Here is a 19,790-nt window from a genome sequence, read left to right on the forward strand (position 1 = left end):
TAAATCTAAACAAAACTTACGTATTTTTTATTATCTATTGAGTCATTTGATCATCACAACGGCCCCATGAGTATAACATAGCAGAGTGTTATAGAGGACAAAGCCAGTTTTTAGAGGAAAATCCAAGGCTCAGAATTCATCAGCTAGGGAATGGCTGAGCGAGGACCAGGCCCTCAGGGCCTCCAGCCCCCTGTGCTTTCCCAGAGTGTGATTAACCGAATGCCAAGTGGAACTGAAAAAAAGAAAAGGATGTGGAGTGACATTTCAGCAAAGCCAATTATAGGAAACCAAGTAGCTGCCATTTTAGGGAGTGTTCAGCTGTTACCAATTCATCTAAGATCCTTAAAAATCATTCATTACCTATCTAGAATAAGTAACTTTACAACAGGATGATCAGAAACTGAAATATAAAAAGAAAAATTGATTCATGATCCCGCCACCCCCATCAGAGAAGCGCTTTGTATTCTTTGCTACCCACTCCCCGTAGCAGCCATCCTGCACACACATCACTGGTACATCACTATAACCATCGCCGAGAGACAATTTTATATTCTGCTTTTATCATAAAACCCCATGTCTGCCACAAAGTCTATACAATTTTTTAATGGATGCTTAACAGTCTGTCAGACTGAATATACCTCATTCAACTCAAATTACCCCTACTGTTGAACATTTAGATTGATTCCACTGTATCTGTGTCTCTATAGTAACAAATATACACACACATATACATACACATACGTGTATACATAAAGTATATACACATATGTATATCTACATAACATTACTATAAAGACATTGTAATAAACGTGGCCATGCCTGCTCAGGGCTTAAAAGCACATGAGCCGAGCGACACGGCCTCCTGGTTCAGTGGCCCCCACGGCTCTTGGTCTCATTCCTCCCCCACCCTCCATGCCCTCTTGCGAGAGGCCCTACAGGATGGTCACTCACGTTTAGCGCATGGATGGGTTTGGTGACGTTGAACTTGTCCATGGTGGACAGGATGATGGAGGGTGTGGTCAGGAAAAACAGCCCCAAGGAGAGAGTGAAGTTGATGCCCAGCCATTGGAACCACCAGCGGAGGCCCTGGATAGAGAGGTTCTTCCTGCAGAGGGGAGGACACAGGCCCTGGAGGTTTATCTCTCAGGCTCTGGCCACCTATGACACCTACAGTGCCCACGGCTTGGGTGAGTCAGAAGGTCAAATTTACGCAAGGCAAGAGACTAGACTGAGGGCTCTGGCTGAGGGCCCATCTTGACCTTGGGAGCACAGGCAAGTGTCCTGCACTGACCTTCAGCTACAGGAAGGTCGAATTTGGGGTCCCTGTGAACTCAGAAGGAAAACAGGTTATTTGCAGCTAGAGTCTGGGAGCCAGACCCTACTCGAAGAGATGCCATGAGCCCCCCAGCAGGCCAAACAAGGCTCCAACATGGCATTTTTCAGACACGCTAAAGACACGTGACTCCCCACGGGGCCGTGAGCTGGGGTGTGAGTTGGAAGGGGGTGGGGGACAAAAGCAAAAGGCCCAGCTGGAACCCGCCCTGGCTTCTCACCCCACCAAGAGCAGACCGGCAAAGCAGTCCCAAGTTTAGAAAGCTCAGTGAACCAAAGAGCAGAACTGCCAGGGGCTGAAATACAGCCCAGTGGAGATGAGCGCCCAAACCCTGCTCTGGATCAGGAACTGAGGCCAGGCTGGATGGCGAGCCATGCTGGGGCCTCTGCCGGGCTGTCCTCACCCTCGGCATTGTGCTTAAGGCTCCTGGGGACACAGCTCAGCTCACCAGCTTGTGCCCCAGGCTAGAGAGGCGGCTGGCACCTAACCCAGGGCCCCATTGTCTGGTACAGTAGCCTCGAGCCACAGCAGGCTACTGTGTGTTGAAATGTGGCTGGTCCAAACAGAGATGGGCCAGAAGTGGCACATACACACTGGATCTCAAAGACACTACGTATGAAAAGGAGACTGTAAAACATCTCAATTTAAAACAATTGACTACATGTTGAAATGATAATATTTTAGATATAGAGGGAGAACTCTTATTAAAATTAATTTTAACAGTTTCTTTTACTTCTTTTCTTTTTTTTTAAGACCTGTTTTTTTGTTGTGGTTTTTTCTGGTGTTTTTTGGCCTCGCCGTGCAGCTTGCAGGATCTCAGTTCCCTGACCAGGGACTGAACCTGGGCCATGGCCGTGAAAGCCTGAAATCCTAACCACTAGGCCACCAGGGAACTCCCCAGTTTCCTTTACTTTTTTTAATGTGGCTAAAGGGAAACTTAAAATTGCATACATTGCTCCCATTATAATCCTACCAGACACCGCTGATGCCGGGGAGAGAAGCCCTGGGTGTGGACACACCACCCACCCCCATCACGCCTCCCACCGCGGCCCGGAGGGGCGCAGGAGCGTATGAGTGTTTCTCTGAGTGCCAGGTCACACCTGGGCTGCCAGGGCACACCTGGGCTTCCAGGTGACTTGGGCAGCCCTGCAGGGCTCCCAGGCCCCATTCCCGCCCCTTGCCGGCCTGGGGGCTCACCAGCAGATGTCTTCGGGGTAAGCGGCGAAGCTGACCGTCCACTTGGAGACGCAGAGCTCTCTGCTGTGGGACGATGGCTGCGGGTCACTTTTGCACTGAAGGCCCTGACACTTGCAGGCGTTGAAGTCCTTCAGGATGCTGCCAGGAAATGTAGAAATGGCCAGGGTCCAGACCCCTCGGGGCACCATGTACCCACACAGCAAACAGGACCGTGTGAGAGTGGGAGCCCCATGGCACAGGACCTTTGCTTTATTATTAGTTTATTATACTTATGCTATAATTAGTGCTATGAATTCTTAGCGCATTATGTGCAGAATTTTGCTTAATCCTCAGGACAACCCTCTAAGCTGGGGATTACCATTCCTATTTTACAGATGAGGAAACTGAGGCTCTCAGAGTTAGGTTTTGTACCCTGTCTGTCTGACCCCAGCTCCCATGCTGTTGGCATTGCCCCAACATAGGGCTCCTCCTTGCGGCCCCCCTCTGCCCTGCCCATGAAGCCGGACATCCCGCTGCCAGGCCCGGGGCCCCACTTTTCCACTCCCTCGCCTCTTCCCAGGCCCCATAGCAGCATTAGACTGCATCACCTATGACTCCGAGATGCCCCTCCCTAGGACTCCCACCCCCACACTCTGCACTCCTTCCCCCTTTAGTCTCCCACAAAGAACCCACCAGCCCCCCTACTCCTGTCTCAGAACACTCTTCCTCTTTCCACTGGCCTCGTCCCCACCCCAGCCTCACTTGAGAATCTGCAAGGCACAGCCAGGAGTCTGTTCCCAGGGTTCACGGTGCCCGAAGCAGGGAAGGCAGGGAAGGAGCATTTGCTGGGCCAACTCCTTTCCGCCTCCCTCTACCGACCCCACCCCCGCTGCTCCCAAGGCGAGACGACATGGAGATCCCAGGCATGAGAGCGTTTTCGGAGCTAGAGCTCACGCCAAGGTGCACTATGAAAACCCACTCCCTTGGGCCAGGCTCTCAGCAGCAGTGAGCATCCTGGAGTGCCCGGTGGTATTCCCCCACGGCAGTGCATTTGTAGGGAGATGGGAAGGCCACGCACAGAAGGAAGATCTGTGGTTCCAGAGTGGGTACGTGAAAGAGGGTGGCATCCACCCCACCTGGCGAAATGCTGGGTCATAGAGGCAATGGGACCCCTGGGGCAGCTGGTGAGAGCCCCGCAGTGGGGTAAGGCCATATCAACCCAAGAGGGGCTCAGCTGGAATCACCCATGCTCAGCTGGCACACAAACATCGGCAGGGCTCACCAAGGCAGTGGGTGTGGATGTCTGCCCCCAATCCCAGCCACACCCGCAGAAGAAGATGGAAATGCTACAAACAAATCCCAGCAATGGCGGTTCAGCAGTACCGTCTCTATCCAAGAGGGACAGCAAGTTATCTGGAGGCAGACAAGGGACATGCCCACACTCACTAGGTGGCCATGGACTTTTCCTGGAAGGTGACGAAGGCCATTCCCAGGGACTGGTCCTGGACCCTGCATTCCTCCTCTGTGATCCTCTCCATCAGCCTGTCCTTCATGCGCGTGTAGTAGGAGATGGCGTCCTCCTACCAGAGGACACATCCCCTTGTGATGACGTGGTCCTGTGCAGGTCTCGGGGGACCCAGAGCCCACGTTCCCGGGGGGTGTGGGCCCTCACCCACTCACACCCCTGCACTTCACAGCAGCAGAACTGGCCGCAGGGCTTGGGGTTGATGAGGGTCCGCTGGCCTGTCTTCACCTGCAGGTTTGTGTAATAAGTCAGGCTCTTCTCTGTCTTTTTTCTGCAGTGGGAGGGACAAACTTCAGACTCGAAATCCTGTGGTGTGACTCACGGTCCCCACACCCATCATCAACCACTGGTCACACCAGCTTTCTAAACAAGAAAGCGGCAGAGCCGCTCCCCTCCCTTCCTCGCTAGGGGATCTGAGGCCAGCAAGGAATGAGGATGGCATCTCAGAGAGAAGGAGTCAGAAAGATGCAGGCCATCTCAGCCCACGCCCACCCGCCCTGCCAGCCCTCCCTTACCTCTCCCTGCACAGGTAAATCAGCTTGGCCACGTTGTAGCACAGCTGGACCTCCACCACTTCACACGTGGGATACGCGTCCCTGTGCCCAGGGCAGATCAAAAGCAAAAGATAGCCATTGGAAAAGAGAACCCCCCAGGCAGGAGAGACCCCCAAGACTCCAGGGGTGGCAGAGCAATTACACTGCTCATTTCTGTGCCAGGGGAGACCTCTTTCCTCTTTGTCTTTTACCAAAGGGGGAAATTTTGAAATGTAATACAAAGAGGTCCTTTTAAATAGCATGAAAGTAACTGCCTGAAACTGACAAGTTTATACCCACTTGGCTTTAAATCAGTCAGTACTTCTCCTGAAGAAAAAAAATAACACTATTCATTACCTCCTCTACCCATGCAAAGGAGTAAATTTATTGTTTGCTCTAGGTCATTTCTACTCTGGACCATCACCGAAATCCTATTCAGTTTGTGACCCTTTTGAAGATCACAGACCTTTTCGGTCTCATGAAAGCAAAGGACCCTCAGCCCAGTAAATGTCTACACATGCATTAACAATCATAGTAAAATACTGTAAGTATGCTGTATGTATACTAATTCTTGGCCAGGTACTGTTAGAGCATTAACTTATTTGATCCTCACCATAACCTGTGAGGTTTTTGTCCCCATTTTACAGATGAGGAAAATAAGCGTCGGAGAGGTAAAATGACGGGTGCCCAAGATCACGCAGCTAGTGAGTGTCTGAGCCAGGAAGTAAATCCAGGCGGCCCAGCTCCAGGGCCCATGCCTGTACCCAGCGTGTGATCCTCTCTCACCATATACGCAAAATCCTATGTACAACTCCTGGGCGTTCCTGAACCGTGTAAATCCCCACCTACTACTTGCTGGGCACTGGGATGGAGCCTGGATAAGTTTACATTTTAGTGAGAGAGAGAGACACAGCCCATAGACATGTCAGGTAGACAATTTCAGGTCCCATTACGAGCTTTGCGGAAGAGAACAATGGTGTAAGCGTCCCTGCTACAAGGCAAATTCACGCATCAATCCCCATGGATTGCAGCAGTGTTCACTAAAAGGGCTTCCTGAAATAGGAGAAAGTGTGATTCAGTGTTTGTAATGGGAATGAGAGGACTTGTTTTTCTCTTTAAGGTAATACATTAAGTGGAGCTACTGTTTCCAAATGTTGCCTAACAGGCAACTTTGGGGAGCTGTTTCAAGGAATAGAGAAAAATGATTCCAGTACCCAGTGTTTACATATAGAAAAATATTTCTAAAATACTTAGAGTTTCTAAAAGAGAGGTTAGTCGATACATTTTAAACATTCATTTCACAATTCTGTTTATACTAATAATTTGCTTAGCAAGTGTTCTTCATAAATAGTGCAAAGCCAAGCCATAGCCAACCCCTAATCCATACTACAAATTAATGACTGTTGATGAGGAATGAATACAGACTGAAACCTCAGCTCCCTAGCCCAGGTTCAAGCCCTCCAGCCCAGGGTCCTGGGAGCCTTCCCGGCCTGCTCTCCCCGGACCATTCTCTTTCCTGAAGCTCCATGAGATGCCCTGCGTTCATCGCCCCGTACACACAACTTCCTTCTCACAGGAAAGCCCTTCCTCTAGCCCCCACCTGCAGGTATCCCTGGTGCAGGCGCTCAGAGGAGGCTGCTGGAAAGGAGGTTCTGCTGGGAGAGCCGTGAGTGAGCTCTGTGAGGACAGGGCCCCGGACACGGAGTGCTCACTCAAGAGACACGTGCTGAGCAGAAGAATGAACCACGAAATGCAAAGCGGGGCCCAGGTCCCTCCCCGCCTCCAAGACTGCTGTCTCTCGGGTATCTCTTACTCTGCAAAGCTGACGCTGAGAAGCCCAGGGTGAATCCTTTTCTTTTTTTTTTTTTTTTTTTTGCGGGGAGTGTGTGGGCGCGTTGTTTCTATAAATCTTTTTCTCTGCCCCTGAGCTCTCAAGATGTTTATCTGCCCCACACCCTGGCCTGTATTCTGGCTACTGTGGTCACGTGGGCAGCCGTGGCTGCTGGCAGAGGACGTGCCGCCCCAGCCCAGGCCCTCACAGCCCCAGCAGAGCCTGCCCAGAGCAGCATCTGCGGCTCGGTGGCTGGGCCAGGTCCTCCTAGGGTCTCTCTCCCCTTCCCTCCCAGCGGAAGCGGCCCTGCTCACTGGAAGTGGCTCTCCACAGTCTCCTTCTTCACGTCTCTGGGGAGTCCTGTGATGAACAGGGTCCGCCTCACCTGCCGGAGAAACACACCAGGGAGAAAAGTCACCAGGGCAAGCCAGTCGGCCAGGGGAACACCCTGTTCAAGTCTCCCCAAGGAAAACGATGGGGACTCAGAGGCTCAGGTGCTCGCCTTCCTGGCCTGACAGAGCCTTGAAGTCTCTTCTTTACATAGCATCTTCTTCTAGGCAGTCAAGAATACGTTTCCAGGGAATTCCCTGGCGGTCCAGTGGTTAGGGCTCTGCGCTTCCACTGCAGGGGGCATGGGTTCGACCCCTGGTCAGGGAACTAAGATCCCACATGCCACGCAGCATGGCCAAAAAAAAAATACATTTCCAAAGCAATTTCGATGAGCCTCCTTTGCATGACAAGAGACTGAGAAAGAACTCAGAAAGGGGAAGTGACTCAAATGAGGTCACACAGCAGATCAGAGGAGGACCCAGGCTTGGAACCAAGTAATAGAAACTCCCTCTCCCTCCATCAAGTTATGGGTTGCAATGAGAGAGGGAGTTGCTCTCAATTCAAACTTCTTGGAAGTTACTTAGAATCAGTAACTACAAGCCCAAACGCCACAAATCTAAAGGCTAGTTGGCAAAATGGGGGGAAATAGCCAAATCTTAAAACAATCTACCAGAAAAAAATGTTTAATGCCGATTCTGAGCACACATTTGCAAGCCTGAGGCCCCTCCTTACACTCACGGCCATCGTGGTGCGGGGGAATAAGCCTGGTGCCACTCCTCCCCAGCTCCCACCTGAGCCCCTCCCCAGCACACGCCCAGCCCCCCACCGCCCCTCACTCACCAGGTTCTCCTCTTTGTACTTGATGGACTGGGTGTGGTGCCGCATGAAGCCCACAGTGAGGATGAGGTAAAGGATAGAGAAGACGGTGTGCAGCCAAAGCAGGTCGTTGCTGGGGGGGAGGGGAGGGACACCACCTGCCATCAGGGCTGGGCTCCCAGGCAGGGAGTGAGGGTGCAGGGCTGGGCTTGGTTACCCTCCTGGCACTGAGCTGAGGGCCGAAGGCTTCCTCACAACAGATCCTCCAACAGAGGTTGAGTGGCCAGTGCCCTTTAGAGAAGGCACTGTCCTGACAAATGAACCCCACCCAGCTCCACGGGGCCCTCTGTGTTTCCTAAAACCCACTGCAGAACAACAGCGGCCTGGGGCGTGTCCATGCCCATAGCCCAGCAGCAGGCACTAGCGGCAAAGAGGCTTTCAGACATTAACTCGCTCACTTTGGACGACCTCTGGCCTATCCCGGGCTCCAGAATCTGCCCTCTCCTTGGTCTCACCCATCAGCACCCTCACGCCCTCCCACCTCGAACTCACTCAGTCTGTAGGTTTGCGACTGTCGTCCTCCCAAAGCTGTAAGGGTCTTTGTCTGCAGGGAAGCACAGATACTCAGTTGCAGGGTCACACTAGGGAAGTGGGAGGGGGGCAACACAGCCTTGGTTTGTGGAGCTCTAAGGAGGAGGAGCATTAAGATGTCCGAGAAGCCAGAGGACTGTGACGACCGTCCACTTTTCAGAGCTACACCAACCAAGGCCTCTGCTTTACTCCAAGACGCTCCTGACAACTTCTTCTCAACCTCCCATGTGGGTAAAGTCAAAATCTGAATTCATCTTGCTTTGAGATTCTTGTGGCATTCCTTGAGAAATCTAGAAACACCCTAAGCTGTTCCCAAAACCAAGGCTGGGAATCACTGGGCATAAGAAGTGGATTCGTGATGGTGACGCTGGATTCCCGTGGGTGTTTGGAAATAGAATTCCACACTCCGATTTTCACTTAGAGCATCACAAACATCTTCTGGATCCACTACTTGTGGCCTCCTGATTTGGGTGGGGGCAGGAAACTATAAAACACACTCTGAAAGCCCCTGATCTTATCAGTCTTGGGGTCTTCCTCCTACTTAGATATTAGGGGCCCCAGCTCTTGGCCCAGGTTTGGGGTGGATTCTTCTCCAGATCTTTAAGCAAATGGAAAAGTTCAGAAAGTCACCCTGAGACCTTCTCACATCTGAATGTGAGCATGAATCCTGGGGTTCTGATCCACCACATTGAGGCCCTTTCCCCAGGGCTGCTGCTCTGCCTGGGCCCAACTCAGGCAAGATGAGGAGTCCTTACCCAGCAAGCTCCCCGAGAGGTTGACGGGCAGGATGACACACAGAGACAAGAAGCTGACCACCACCAGCAGGAAGATGATGTGTCTCTGGAACGACAGGTAGTGGATGGCGTCCTCCCCACACCACTCCATGATCTGGTCATCTCTGCGCAAGACACACATGGAATCCTAATGAGCAGTGGTAACAGGCTGGGCCCTTTGGGCCTTGCATGGATGATCTCATTTAACCCTCGTGACCGTCCGTGAGGTAGGTCCCAATTTGATCTCCATTTTTTTAAATATGAGGAAACAGGTACAGAAAAAGCACATTAACTTTTACAATCATCCAGCCTGTAATGGCAGAGCTATGATCTCCAGAGCCTGCCTCTCAGCCCTCGCCCCGTACTCCTGGACGAAGGAACCTGCCACTGCTCCACTTTAGGTCTCTAGAAACATTTGTGCCCACGTTTGTGTGTAAATACAATGATCCCTCAGCCCTTTCCTGCATCTATGGACAAGCAAAGCCACTGACAAGAGGGCTGCTGAGAATCTCCTGAGCAAAGCTGTGTGTGTCCAGGCTCATGGTTCCCACCCTTTCTCCCATCTCCTCCTCAGGGAAACTGGGAGACAGAGGTGGAGCCACTGCTTTATTTTATTTATCTTTTAATATTTATTTATTTATTTGGCTGTGCTGGTCTTAGTTGAGGCATGCGGGATCTTCATTACCGCGTGCGGATCTTCATTGCGGCACGCGGGATCTTTAGTTGCCGCGTGTGGGATCTTTTAGTTGTGGCACGCGGGATCTAGTTCCCTGACCAGGGATTGAAACCGGGCCCCCTGCATTGGGAGCACAGAGTTTTAACCACTGGGCCACCAGGGAAGTCCCTGGAGCTACTGCTTTAAACATTCTAAGGCTCAGTCCATCCTGCTGGCCCTGCCTCTTCCCTGTGTCCCTGCTGTGGCCCCAGAGGTGGGGGGCGACCTGCTCCACCCTTTCCCACTCTCAGTGCTGTATTTGGAGGCTCCAGGTCATTTGGCGACCCAGAAAATTCTGGGTTCTGACAGCCAGACTTCCGTGCTGCAGAGGGATAAGGGGAGGGGGGTGTCTCCTGCTTTCCCACTCTCCTGACAGGGAGCTACCCTGAGGATCCTGCTTCCAGAAGGCAGGGAAAGCCCTACACTGGGAAGAGAGAGCTCAGGGAAGCAAGGGCCACAGCATAAAAAGGCAGGTGTGAAAGGTGTGGCGTGTGGGCTCTGCAGCCAGCCAGACAGGCCACAGTGGAATCCAGCTCAGCCGCCTCCAGAGAGGGTCACAGCACCCACCTGAGGCTGGGACCTAAAGCAGGGAGGCTACTACCCGCTAGCTAGCTGGTCACTCAGCAGGCGCACAGGAGGCAATGAGGATCCGGGCCCAACGCCGTGCCTGGTGCCGGGTGGACGCTCGCAGTGCGCTTGCTAATGTTACTCCTTTTTACTGCTTACCTGGAGGACAAAGCTCTGCCGCTGACCACACTGTTTTCACTTCTAAATAAACTACCAAAATGCATATACTTTGCCACAATACGTGCTTACTAAACAAACACTGGTGAAGATTAAAATCAGTAAGTGGGACTTCCCTGGGGGGCCAGTGGGTAAGACTCCACACTCCCGATGCAGGGGGCCCGGGTTCGATCCCTGGTCGGGGAACTAGATCCCACGTGCACGCCGCAACTAAAAAGATCCCGCATGCCGCAACGAAGAGCCCGCATGCCGCAACTAAGACCCGATGCAGCCGAAATAAATAAATAAATATTTTTAAAAAATAAAACAAATAAGTGAGCAATTTTCATCAACAATTTTTTTTTGAGATACACCTCTAATTTCCGTATCTTGCTGGGAAAGGCAATTTGGATGGAAACTGAGAGGCCTCTTTAAATGTCAGTTGTAACGCTGGGCGTGAGCAACTGTTAAAATTTAATTGCAGCCTTAAAAAAAGTCAAAGGGTAGTCCTTTCTGTGGCAGGAACAGAAGAGAAAAAACAGTGGGAGTTGAAATGGAAAAATATGTCTGATACAGCATTAAAATGACAAAGCAGAATACGCAGCTGTATGGGTATGGCCTCACTCAATGAGAAGTGAGGTCCACGCGGAGAGGGCAGGAAGGGGACATGGAGTGATAGAAACAGTGGGTATTGACTCCAGTGCAAACCGTCAGCAGCCTTTGCTAGTTAACATGAAGATGATGAGTCAAAGTTTCTGGCTTTGCCCCACCCGATCCAGGGAGAGAGTGGGGGGCACAGCCCAGGGTAGGGGAATGGCCTGAGTCCCAGCCAGCGGTGTCATGGGGAGTGGCTGAGCAGAGGAAAACACGCCAAGGGCATCTTTCAGAGGCAGGGGTAAGGGTGACTTAAAATTTCTTCCTATTAATTCTGTTCTGTACGTGATGGATTTTTGCACAGAATATGCATGACTTCCAACACACGGAGGAAACGCTGACATGATTTTGGAGTGGGCAGGGAAGGGCGAGGCTGGCAAATCCACCTCTCCCACCTCTGTCCCCTCTTCCCTCCCAGAAACCTCCCCTCCTGCTCCAAACCAGAGTTCACTGGTTTCTTCTGCACAAACTGCCTCCTGCCAGTTCCCCTGGGAACAACTCTCACCAGCCTGGACTGTTTATAACACGCTCACACGTGTGAATGCATTTGAACTAGACAGAGCAGGTGCTATTCTCAGCCTACTTTTATAGTTGGGGAAACTGAGGCCCAGAGAGAGGGACTTACCCAATGTCCTAGAACTATCACATTTCATCACTTCTAAGATGTCATTTTCATATTTCAACACCTCTGAAATGGGGGAGCACCCTGGGATCACAGCCAATCACAGCATAATAGGAAGCATTTTCTCATTTCTGGTGCTGTGCGTCTCACAACGGTGGTTTCTCAGATAGGATGCAATACGGCCGCAGGCAGCAGAGCTGAGACTCGCAGCTTAGCTCTGCCACCACGTGCAAGGGGAATAACTGGCTTATAATCACCAAGCACCTCTTTCAGGATTTCTCTCCAAAGGGCCCAAGTTTTAAGAAAAAAAAGAAAACTTTTAACCAAATGAGCTGAATATATTAAGCAATCATTATGTCTCCACTTTCCACTAATTCAAAGACATGACACTGCCTAGAAGAGCTTCCATCCAAATATATCCGTGTTACACAGTACGTAGCTATAATTCCTGCCTAAAGCAAAAAATTAGCTTTAATTAGCTTGCACAGGGGCTCCCTGGGCCACCTTTATTCTCAGCCCCCAACTACATCTTTGGGTCTGAACTGAAAAGTATCTGAGAGACTCCAGCTCAGGATCAGGCATCTTGGCTCTCTCCTCCTGATTGGCCAAACACCCAAACAAACCCACCCAAACAAAGACACCTCCAGCCACCCGCGCTGTACTCACTGCAGGCGGAAGATTGCAGTCAGCCAGGGGCAGCATCCCTGGAAACGGAGAACAGGGATTAGCTTCCAACAATCTCTGTTTTTCGGAGGCAGATATAATCATCATCTTTGACTTTAAACAACCATCTAACCTCCCGTTTTATAAAAAGCAGTGCTTTTGTCCCAAATTCAGCAAGCAGCCCTCTTGTCCAAACACGACAGAGTCGGTGTGCCCCCAGTCCTTTGTAACATGCATCCTGTGCCTGGAAATCTTGTGAAAGCTTCTCAAGTTTTGACAATTTGTGGAATTAATACAGGCTCCTGGGTCAAATGGTGCAACTTGAATGGAGAGTTGATGAAAGTTCAAGGCTGCTCTGGAGAAGCTGATGGGGGCTTCTGTTTGTTTCAAGATGACTGAATGAGATGCAAGACAAAAGCAAGGAACCAAGCCCACTCAACTGGACAGTTCCCTGGGGCGGGGTTTAGAGAGGGAAAGGGTTTCATGGGTTTTAGTGTCCATTGTATCTCTTAAACTCGATACCCCTTAAAGCTGGACTCTCACCCAGCTGGGAAAGACAAATATTTGCTCGTCATTCATTTGACAGTTACTTAGCACCTACTGGGTGTCAGGAGGTGGGGAACAGGGCTGGATAAGATTTGGTTCCTGCCCACAGCTGGCTCATAAGCTAGCAAGCAAGTCAATAATTAACTGTCACACAAAGCCGCTAAGTGTGATAACACAGACAAGAGCTGTAGCCAGGTGCCTGAGAATTAATCAAGTCTCACAATCCTGGATCACCCAGCTGCCATCTTTGCTGTGGTATTTCCCAAGTTCAGGTGTCTTTGTCAAAGCAGAGAAGAGCTCTCACCAGCAATGTGCCACTCAAGGTCAAGGGTATTGAGTTAGCGGCTCAGCAGGAGTACAACTGCCCTCTCCCTGCCAATTCATTACTGCCCATCCTTGCAAGCCCCCATCCCGCAGCCACAACCATACCTGCCCCTTAAATACCAACCAGCTCGCTTTCAAAGTCCTGCTGCCCTGAGGAGGAAGATGACAGTCTCTGGAATCTGGACTCACTAGAAACACAAAAGGGAAAAATGGCAGATAATTCTTTTAAAAGGTCTAAAAACTTATGCCTAGTATCTCGCTGCCTCTTAGAGCTCAGGACCAAAGCTACTAGCGCTCAGTGGCTGGGACAAAATATAACTCACCCTGTGAAAAATATAGGGAAGGGCATCGACCATTCCAAGGTTTGGTGAGACATCAAACTCTATGTTACGTGGGATGCATAACAGGGGGTCAGGGCATCAGTGCACCATCCTGTGCTCCACACCCTTGAACCTCAGCCCTGTGACTGGTCTACATAAAGTGACTTCAAAGTGTTGCCTGTTTACAATATATTTCCCAATATAGCAAATAAAACTTGGAATACTGTATTTTATCAAATCTAACACACCACTGGTTGTAAAGGGCACAATTATTTTTTGAACCACTAAGAAGTAAAGGATGCTGTCAATTAACTATGATCACCATTGATAATAAGTGGCACCCAGTTTCATAGATGAGAAAATGCCAAAAATGCGCATTTTAGACTTGATGAACTGGGGCATTTTACGTTGCTAATTTGGGCAGATCCTTTCTTCTGAGTAACCCATAAAAACACCCGGTGCGCTGTGAATTTGAGGTGTTTGCGGTATGCTAAGTTTTGCTTTTCTCTCCGTTTTCCTACTCCTGGCTTCACCATCCCACTTCTAATGGCATAAGGCCTGGTGAAGCTCAAGTTTCAGAGCCTTTCCAGAGAACTGCCTCATTTGACCTTCATGGTAACCCTACAGGCAAGAAAAGGCCAGAGGAAACAACCCAGCGAGCTCAGGGTCCTGACCAAGATGACACAGCCATGGAAGTGTGGAGGCTCCTGATTTCCAGGTGCTCTAGTCTGTTGTAGTACTCAGCCCTCCTAGGAGTGAATGTGCCAAAAATGCACCAGGTGTTTCAGAAGTTTCCCCCCAAACAGTCCAAGGCTGGCACACACCTGAAGCAGAGGCCCCAGCACCTTAGCCCAAGGTTAATACCCTTGGGCTTTCGCAAACGCCAGGATGGAGACCGTGGGGAAAGAAGGTGCATTTACAGACACCCCCATCGCCCCTCCCGCACAGACCGCATTTCAACACGGGAGCCCCCTGTGGAGCAAGAGTGGGGGGTCTGCCTGCGGAACCCCCGGGGAGGCTTGGGTGGGGCAGCCCGGGCCAGTCTCTGTTTCCCCAGTTGCTTCCTATTGCTGCATCTGACACAAGATCCTGGGGTGAGGGACAGCTAGCTGGAGCTGGAAATTCCAGTTGTGCAGACGTGGAACTCATTCTCCCCCTTCAAGTGACATGCGTAGAGAGCCCAGGGTGGAGGTAGAAGGACGTGAGTCCTGGCCAAGGCAGTCTGTGCTCTGTGACAGAGCGTCCGAAGCTGGCGGATTAGGGCCACTGGCTGACCCTGACCCAGAGGAAAGGAGCAGCTCACCTACGGCCCTGGTGCCCTTCTCAATCCAGCTCGCCTCATCCCCAGCCCCGAACTAATTAATCTCAAAGAAGATACACTTGAAAATGTCCAAGGCGAGAAAGAAAGCTGGCATCCTCCTCAGCTGATGATGAAAGCCTTAAGTATCTAAGGCAACTAGATTTCTTCCGTAGCCTGAAGCAGCTGGTTCACAGTCACGCCAGCTCCAAGCCCCAGGGGAAAGCTGGGTGTGTGGGCAATGGTTTTCTTACCACCACAAGGAAGGCACCAAGGCTAATCTCACAGGTCTGTGGTAAAGAGGAGAGGGAACAGTTTCTGGTACAGGCCTGGCAGACACACTAATGAACACAATCTAATATGAGCATCATGTGTGGGCTGTGCCTGGTGGGCTTCACAAGCCCCCAGCCCCATCCCAGCCTCTGTCTCTGTCTCTCTCTCACACACACACACACACACACACACACACACACACACACACACACACTTGACGTAATGAGTCTTTTTTACCTGTCTGCTTCTGACACCAGGGCAATGCGGCCATAATCCCAGAATTTTCTTCTTATGATGGAAAATACCAATATTAAAAACTAAAAGTAGAAAAGAAATCAAGTCTTGTAAATGCATATTGGATGGCTTCTAATTAGGGGCAATTGTCTTAGGGGCAAAGCCCACCCCTCCCCAACCCCCGCCCCCCAGACTCAGGAGGGCTAAAAGGGCCAGAGAAGGCACGGAGCTGCCCAAGGCCACACAGCTCAAGGGCTCAACGCTCACCCCCTTCACCAGCTCCTGTCCCCTGTGCCCAAGCCACAAAGGCTGTCAACGCTGACACGGAGCTCGCCCTGGCAGCCCCCCAGTCAAGCACGCAGGCCCTGCTCTTCACTCCCAAGGCAGCCCTGACAGCCACGGCCGTCCTCGGCCCTGGTGTGCCTGCAGGGTCTCCTGAGCAGGAAGGGTCCTCACAGCAGCCCTGGGGACCAGCTCCCTCCTTCGCTTTACATAGAGCTGCATTTTTAATTATAGAACAGAGGTAGCAGAGCTCCCGGAAGCTGAGCCAGAGGTGGTCAGACCTTTATCTTGAGTTTGGTTCTCCTGGAGGCAAGCCCTGGGTGGTCAGACCTTTATCTTGAGTTTGGTTCTCCTGGAGGCAAGCCCTGGGGACGGACTCCGGGCGCAGGGCACGCAGGGGCAGCGCCCACTGAGGGCCTGGGGCTCTGTGTGGCTCCGCCTCCACAAGCAGGGGCGCTCGGGCGGCAGGCCCGTGCGCCCAACAGCAACGCGAGGGGCTGCACTCAAGTCTAACCCCCTTCCCGCTCTAAAAGTCTGTCGATTCTAGGCTGTCTCCTCGCTCCCTCGGTGCCCACCTTTGCAGGTCCTCTGCCTTGCTCCTGTCTCCCCCCCCCCCCCCGGACAGGCTCCCTCCCTTCAGGGCTCAGCGTTTTAATCAGTATATCCCTGCCTGCCCTCGTCAGGAACTGTGGTTTTAAATGTGGGTTCTGGACCCCAGAGGGGCTGAGTTCCAGCAGAATTTTCTCAAGGTGAATCTGGAAGTTGGTGATATATTTTCAAAGGCAGGTGAGTCCTGCTGTCGGATAAACGTGAAGGCGGCTCGGCAAGTGCCTGCGCTCTGCCCTGGCTGCTGCCCCCCTTGGCCCGAGCGGTGTGGACATTTCCCGTGCATCTCTCTCCTCCAGGCCCCTCTGGCTCTTCGGTGGGCCCCTTCCTCCACCCCACCCCCAATCCCCGTAACTTCCCGCAATACAAATCCACCCCCACCGGCACACTCCACTGGAGAGCTACTCTCTCTTCTCAACCAAGACATACCCACCCCAGCCTGCCTCTCAGGACTTCTCTCCTTGGCCCAGACCCTCCCCTCCCTGCAGACGCTGGATCACAGCTCTAGGGCCACCCTCCTCCACGAATCCCACCAACCCTCAAATCCGTCACCACGCTCCTGCCTACTCTCTCCTCCCAACCAAGGCTGGTAGATATGACTGTTCTCAACCTACAAATGGGTTTTGGCTCCAAGACGTGGGTTATTCGGCACTTAAAGAGCCCTTTTTCGTAAAAGCAACATGAGTAGCACGCTGGTTCCCACATCTGCCCCTAGAGGACCAACAATGTAGCAAAAGTCTAAGGCAACAATTTAGACTTTAATCCTAGGGAGGAAAACGCAAAGAGGAGTTAGGACTCCCTTTCCCTCTTCCTATGAACATTTTCCCCGCAAGCAAACTTGGGTTGGATACCCGCCTCCTTCAGGGACAGGGGCCCTAACCCCCCTCCCCCAGGCCCCCACCTAACCTCTGGCACAAAGCAGTCCAAGGGGTCTACTCCCTCCGCCCACTCTTACCCTGTTTAATCAGATGGTCTCCCCTACATGGGAGGAGAAGGTGACAAGAGGGACCAACCATCCCATGGGCACTTGTCAAAAGAAGGTGCCCCTGAGCCCCAGTAAATCTCACCTAGCAAGTCTGAGTCAGTCTAGGGGAGAATACGGCATATTTCAAATTGGGTTGGGGGGGCGGTCTGTGGGAACAAGGAGGTCTGAACTAAAGAAAGGCCACCTGTGAGGGTCGGCACTGATAAGGTATACTCGCCTTTCCCCAGTTTTCTCCTTCTCTCGTCTGATCCTCTAAAGGCCCAGGGACCCCAGTGGGGAGCAGGGGGGTGACATTTATAAATTGGGAATTGCAGCTGCTCTAATTCTCATTCACATCTCTCATCCCTGTGGACTGACCCTTCCCAAGGGCCTTAGACACATGACGGGCTGATAACTCGGTAACAATGGTAATAATCAAAAGAATCGTAATGTGTATTCTTTACATACATCGCCTTATTTAATCTTGTCCCAGAATCTTCGAGGTAAAAATTATTACCTCCATTTACAGAGCAAACACCTGAGGCCTAAACAAGCTATGTAACACGCCCAAGGTTACAGAGCTGCGAAGTAGCAGAGCTACGACTTAAACCCAGGGATGTCTGCTGGCTCCTCACCTGAGTCTCCCAGAAAGGGGAGTGGTGGGGGGGGGGGTGGTGGAGGTTAAACAAACAAATAACTGACACGATTCCCAAGGAGTCTCACCAGGAAGCAGGTGACGTCTATGAACAGGACAGTGGGGATGCCACCGAAGGTGACCCCCTGGAGCACGGTGCTGTTTTTGGCCGAGTTGTAGCAGTAGGAGTCATTGGGCTGGTCCCCGACGCCCAGCCGCTCGCGGATGGCCACCGCCCTGGATTGCCACAGCTCCAGGAATGGGGAGTCGGTCATCGTGCTGGTCCTCCCTGGAGAATGGGGCCCGGCGGAGGGTCAGGGCTCCAAGTCTCCCGTGGTTTCCCCAGCCAGCGCTGGCAGAGCCAAGGGCGGGTGTCTCCTCCAGGGGCTGGTGGGGCACAGGGATCGGGGAGAGGCGGACACTGGCCCCGAGTGCCCGGCAGAGCCTACAGAGAATAGCTCCATTGTGGGAACAGCCCGGAGGGTCAGATGGACCGGGCGGATGGCTCACCCAGGACACAGCTGGCCGCCTCCCCAGCGTGGGGGGTGAACAGGAGGACAGGGAAGGACAGGAGCTGCTGTGGTGCCCGCCTAAGGGGTGCCAAGTTCCTCCAGCCTCAGGAGAGACTCCTGCCGGGAAGTCATTCCTGCAGGGGGACCCTGGGAGGTCCAGAGGGCAGGCAGGACACAGGGACCAACAGAGGAGGAGGAAGAGCGTCCACGTGCAACAACTCTTGATCATCTGAGCCACAGACGAGAGCTCATGGGATGTCAGGCCGGGGCCTCAGAGACAGGCCCACTCCATACACTTGGAAACCGAGGCTCAGAGGCTTGAGATTTCCATTAAGATTAAGGAACTGGTCGGGGCAGAACTGGGTCTCAGACCCAGCCTCCCGGGTCCCAGATGACAGCTCTCTTTCTACTACGCCACACTCCCTCTGCAGCCGTCTACACACATGCGTTAGTTTAGTGAGAGAGTAAAAGCCAGGGAAGGGGCAGCGGAGAGGAGACAGAGAAGGCAAAAGGGGGTGGTCTAGGGTAAGGAGGATGGGGTCCCAGGCCTCCTCAGGGACCCCTGAGTCACCCACCGTGCAGCGCTGGAGCACTCCCCAGGCTGGGCCCTCTCATTCCTACACCCCTAGCCTTACTGGAAGGTCCAGCATTTCCAAAGCAAATATCGCTCCAGGCTGGTTGTTGACTTTTCCTTTGAGGCTCCTGGTAACCCAGGTGAAACTAATGGAAATCTCCAAACACCAAAGGCCCCAGTGTTAGTGGCCAAGTTCTGGCCTGCTTTTCACACTGTCTGTGGCTGAAGAGCCTGGAGAAATGCTCAGCAACACCTTCTCTCAAGGTCCCACCTCCTTAAATCTGGTTAACCTAGATTCCCAGGGGACTTCGGCTAAGTCTGGTCTTTCTACCTGTTAGAGGGACAAAAATCTTGGGGACAAGAAGAGGAGGTACAGAGAACAGACAGATATTTGGACTACCTGGTAATACTGGCAGGATGTGTGCTGGGGGAAGGTGATTCCCAATTCTGGCCCCTGGGACGGCTGGGTTGGGGACAGTCTCACACACACATGACAGGAAGTGCAGGGTGGGTGGGGGGAGGTGGCAGGTCAAGGGCATGGGAGGACTCTCCAGAAGGCCAAGTCACTCTCTCATCCCTATAAGAGACTGGGCAATGGCCGGAGGGTGTGATGGCAGAGCCACAAAAGCTGCCTCTGGCAGACAGATGGTCTTAGCTTCCCTCCTTTAAACCCCACCCCCTGGCACCACCCCAGCGGAACGCCCAGCCTGACACTGATTGGCAAAGGCCTGCCCCTCCTTCCTGTCCCCGCACTTACCAGATGCCAGGGGAAGGAAGTGTGGGTGAATGCCTTGGAGAGGACCTCAGTTGATGCAGGCTCTAGCAAAGGCAGTGGCAGCCCTGGCCACCTCCCAAGCTGCCTCAGGTCCGCCACTCATTTCCTGCAGGGCTTTCCTGACTGGGGTCATGGGGCACCAGCCTTTACAGACCTCCCTGAAG

General features: G+C 52.4%; 1 protein-coding gene across 4 annotated transcripts in view; it reads right to left on the reverse strand.

Moving 5' to 3' along the window:
- TMEM63A (transmembrane protein 63A) overlaps window positions 1-19,790 on the reverse strand; it is a gene marked incomplete at its 5' end in the record, with an annotated part of 31,103 nt that overhangs the window by 8,149 nt on the left and 3,164 nt on the right. The window contains 14 exons of one of the 4 annotated variants that reach the window (XM_082344553.1): window positions 952-1,105; window positions 2,531-2,668; window positions 3,956-4,089; window positions 4,182-4,305; window positions 4,550-4,630; window positions 6,713-6,783; window positions 7,569-7,677; window positions 8,097-8,148; window positions 8,891-9,033; window positions 12,289-12,326; window positions 13,280-13,343; window positions 15,283-15,362; window positions 17,855-18,054; window positions 19,609-19,748. In XM_082344553.1, coding sequence (XP_082200679.1) covers window positions 952-1,105; window positions 2,531-2,668; window positions 3,956-4,089; window positions 4,182-4,305; window positions 4,550-4,630; window positions 6,713-6,783; window positions 7,569-7,677; window positions 8,097-8,148; window positions 8,891-9,033; window positions 12,289-12,326; window positions 13,280-13,343; window positions 15,283-15,362; window positions 17,855-18,040 — 1,374 coding nt within the window. Of the gene's footprint in view, window positions 1-951; window positions 1,106-2,530; window positions 2,669-3,955; window positions 4,090-4,181; window positions 4,306-4,549; window positions 4,631-6,712; window positions 6,784-7,568; window positions 7,678-8,096; window positions 8,149-8,890; window positions 9,034-12,288; window positions 12,327-13,279; window positions 13,344-13,478; window positions 13,538-15,282; window positions 15,363-17,854; window positions 18,055-19,608; window positions 19,749-19,790 lie in introns of those variants that run through there. The other 3 variants (XM_082344556.1, XM_082344554.1, XM_082344555.1) reach the window with 3 other exon arrangements.

This window comes from Balaenoptera borealis, assembly GCF_965194805.1.
Source record: "Balaenoptera borealis genome assembly, chromosome: 1".
NCBI lineage: Eukaryota > Metazoa > Chordata > Mammalia > Artiodactyla > Balaenopteridae > Balaenoptera > Balaenoptera borealis.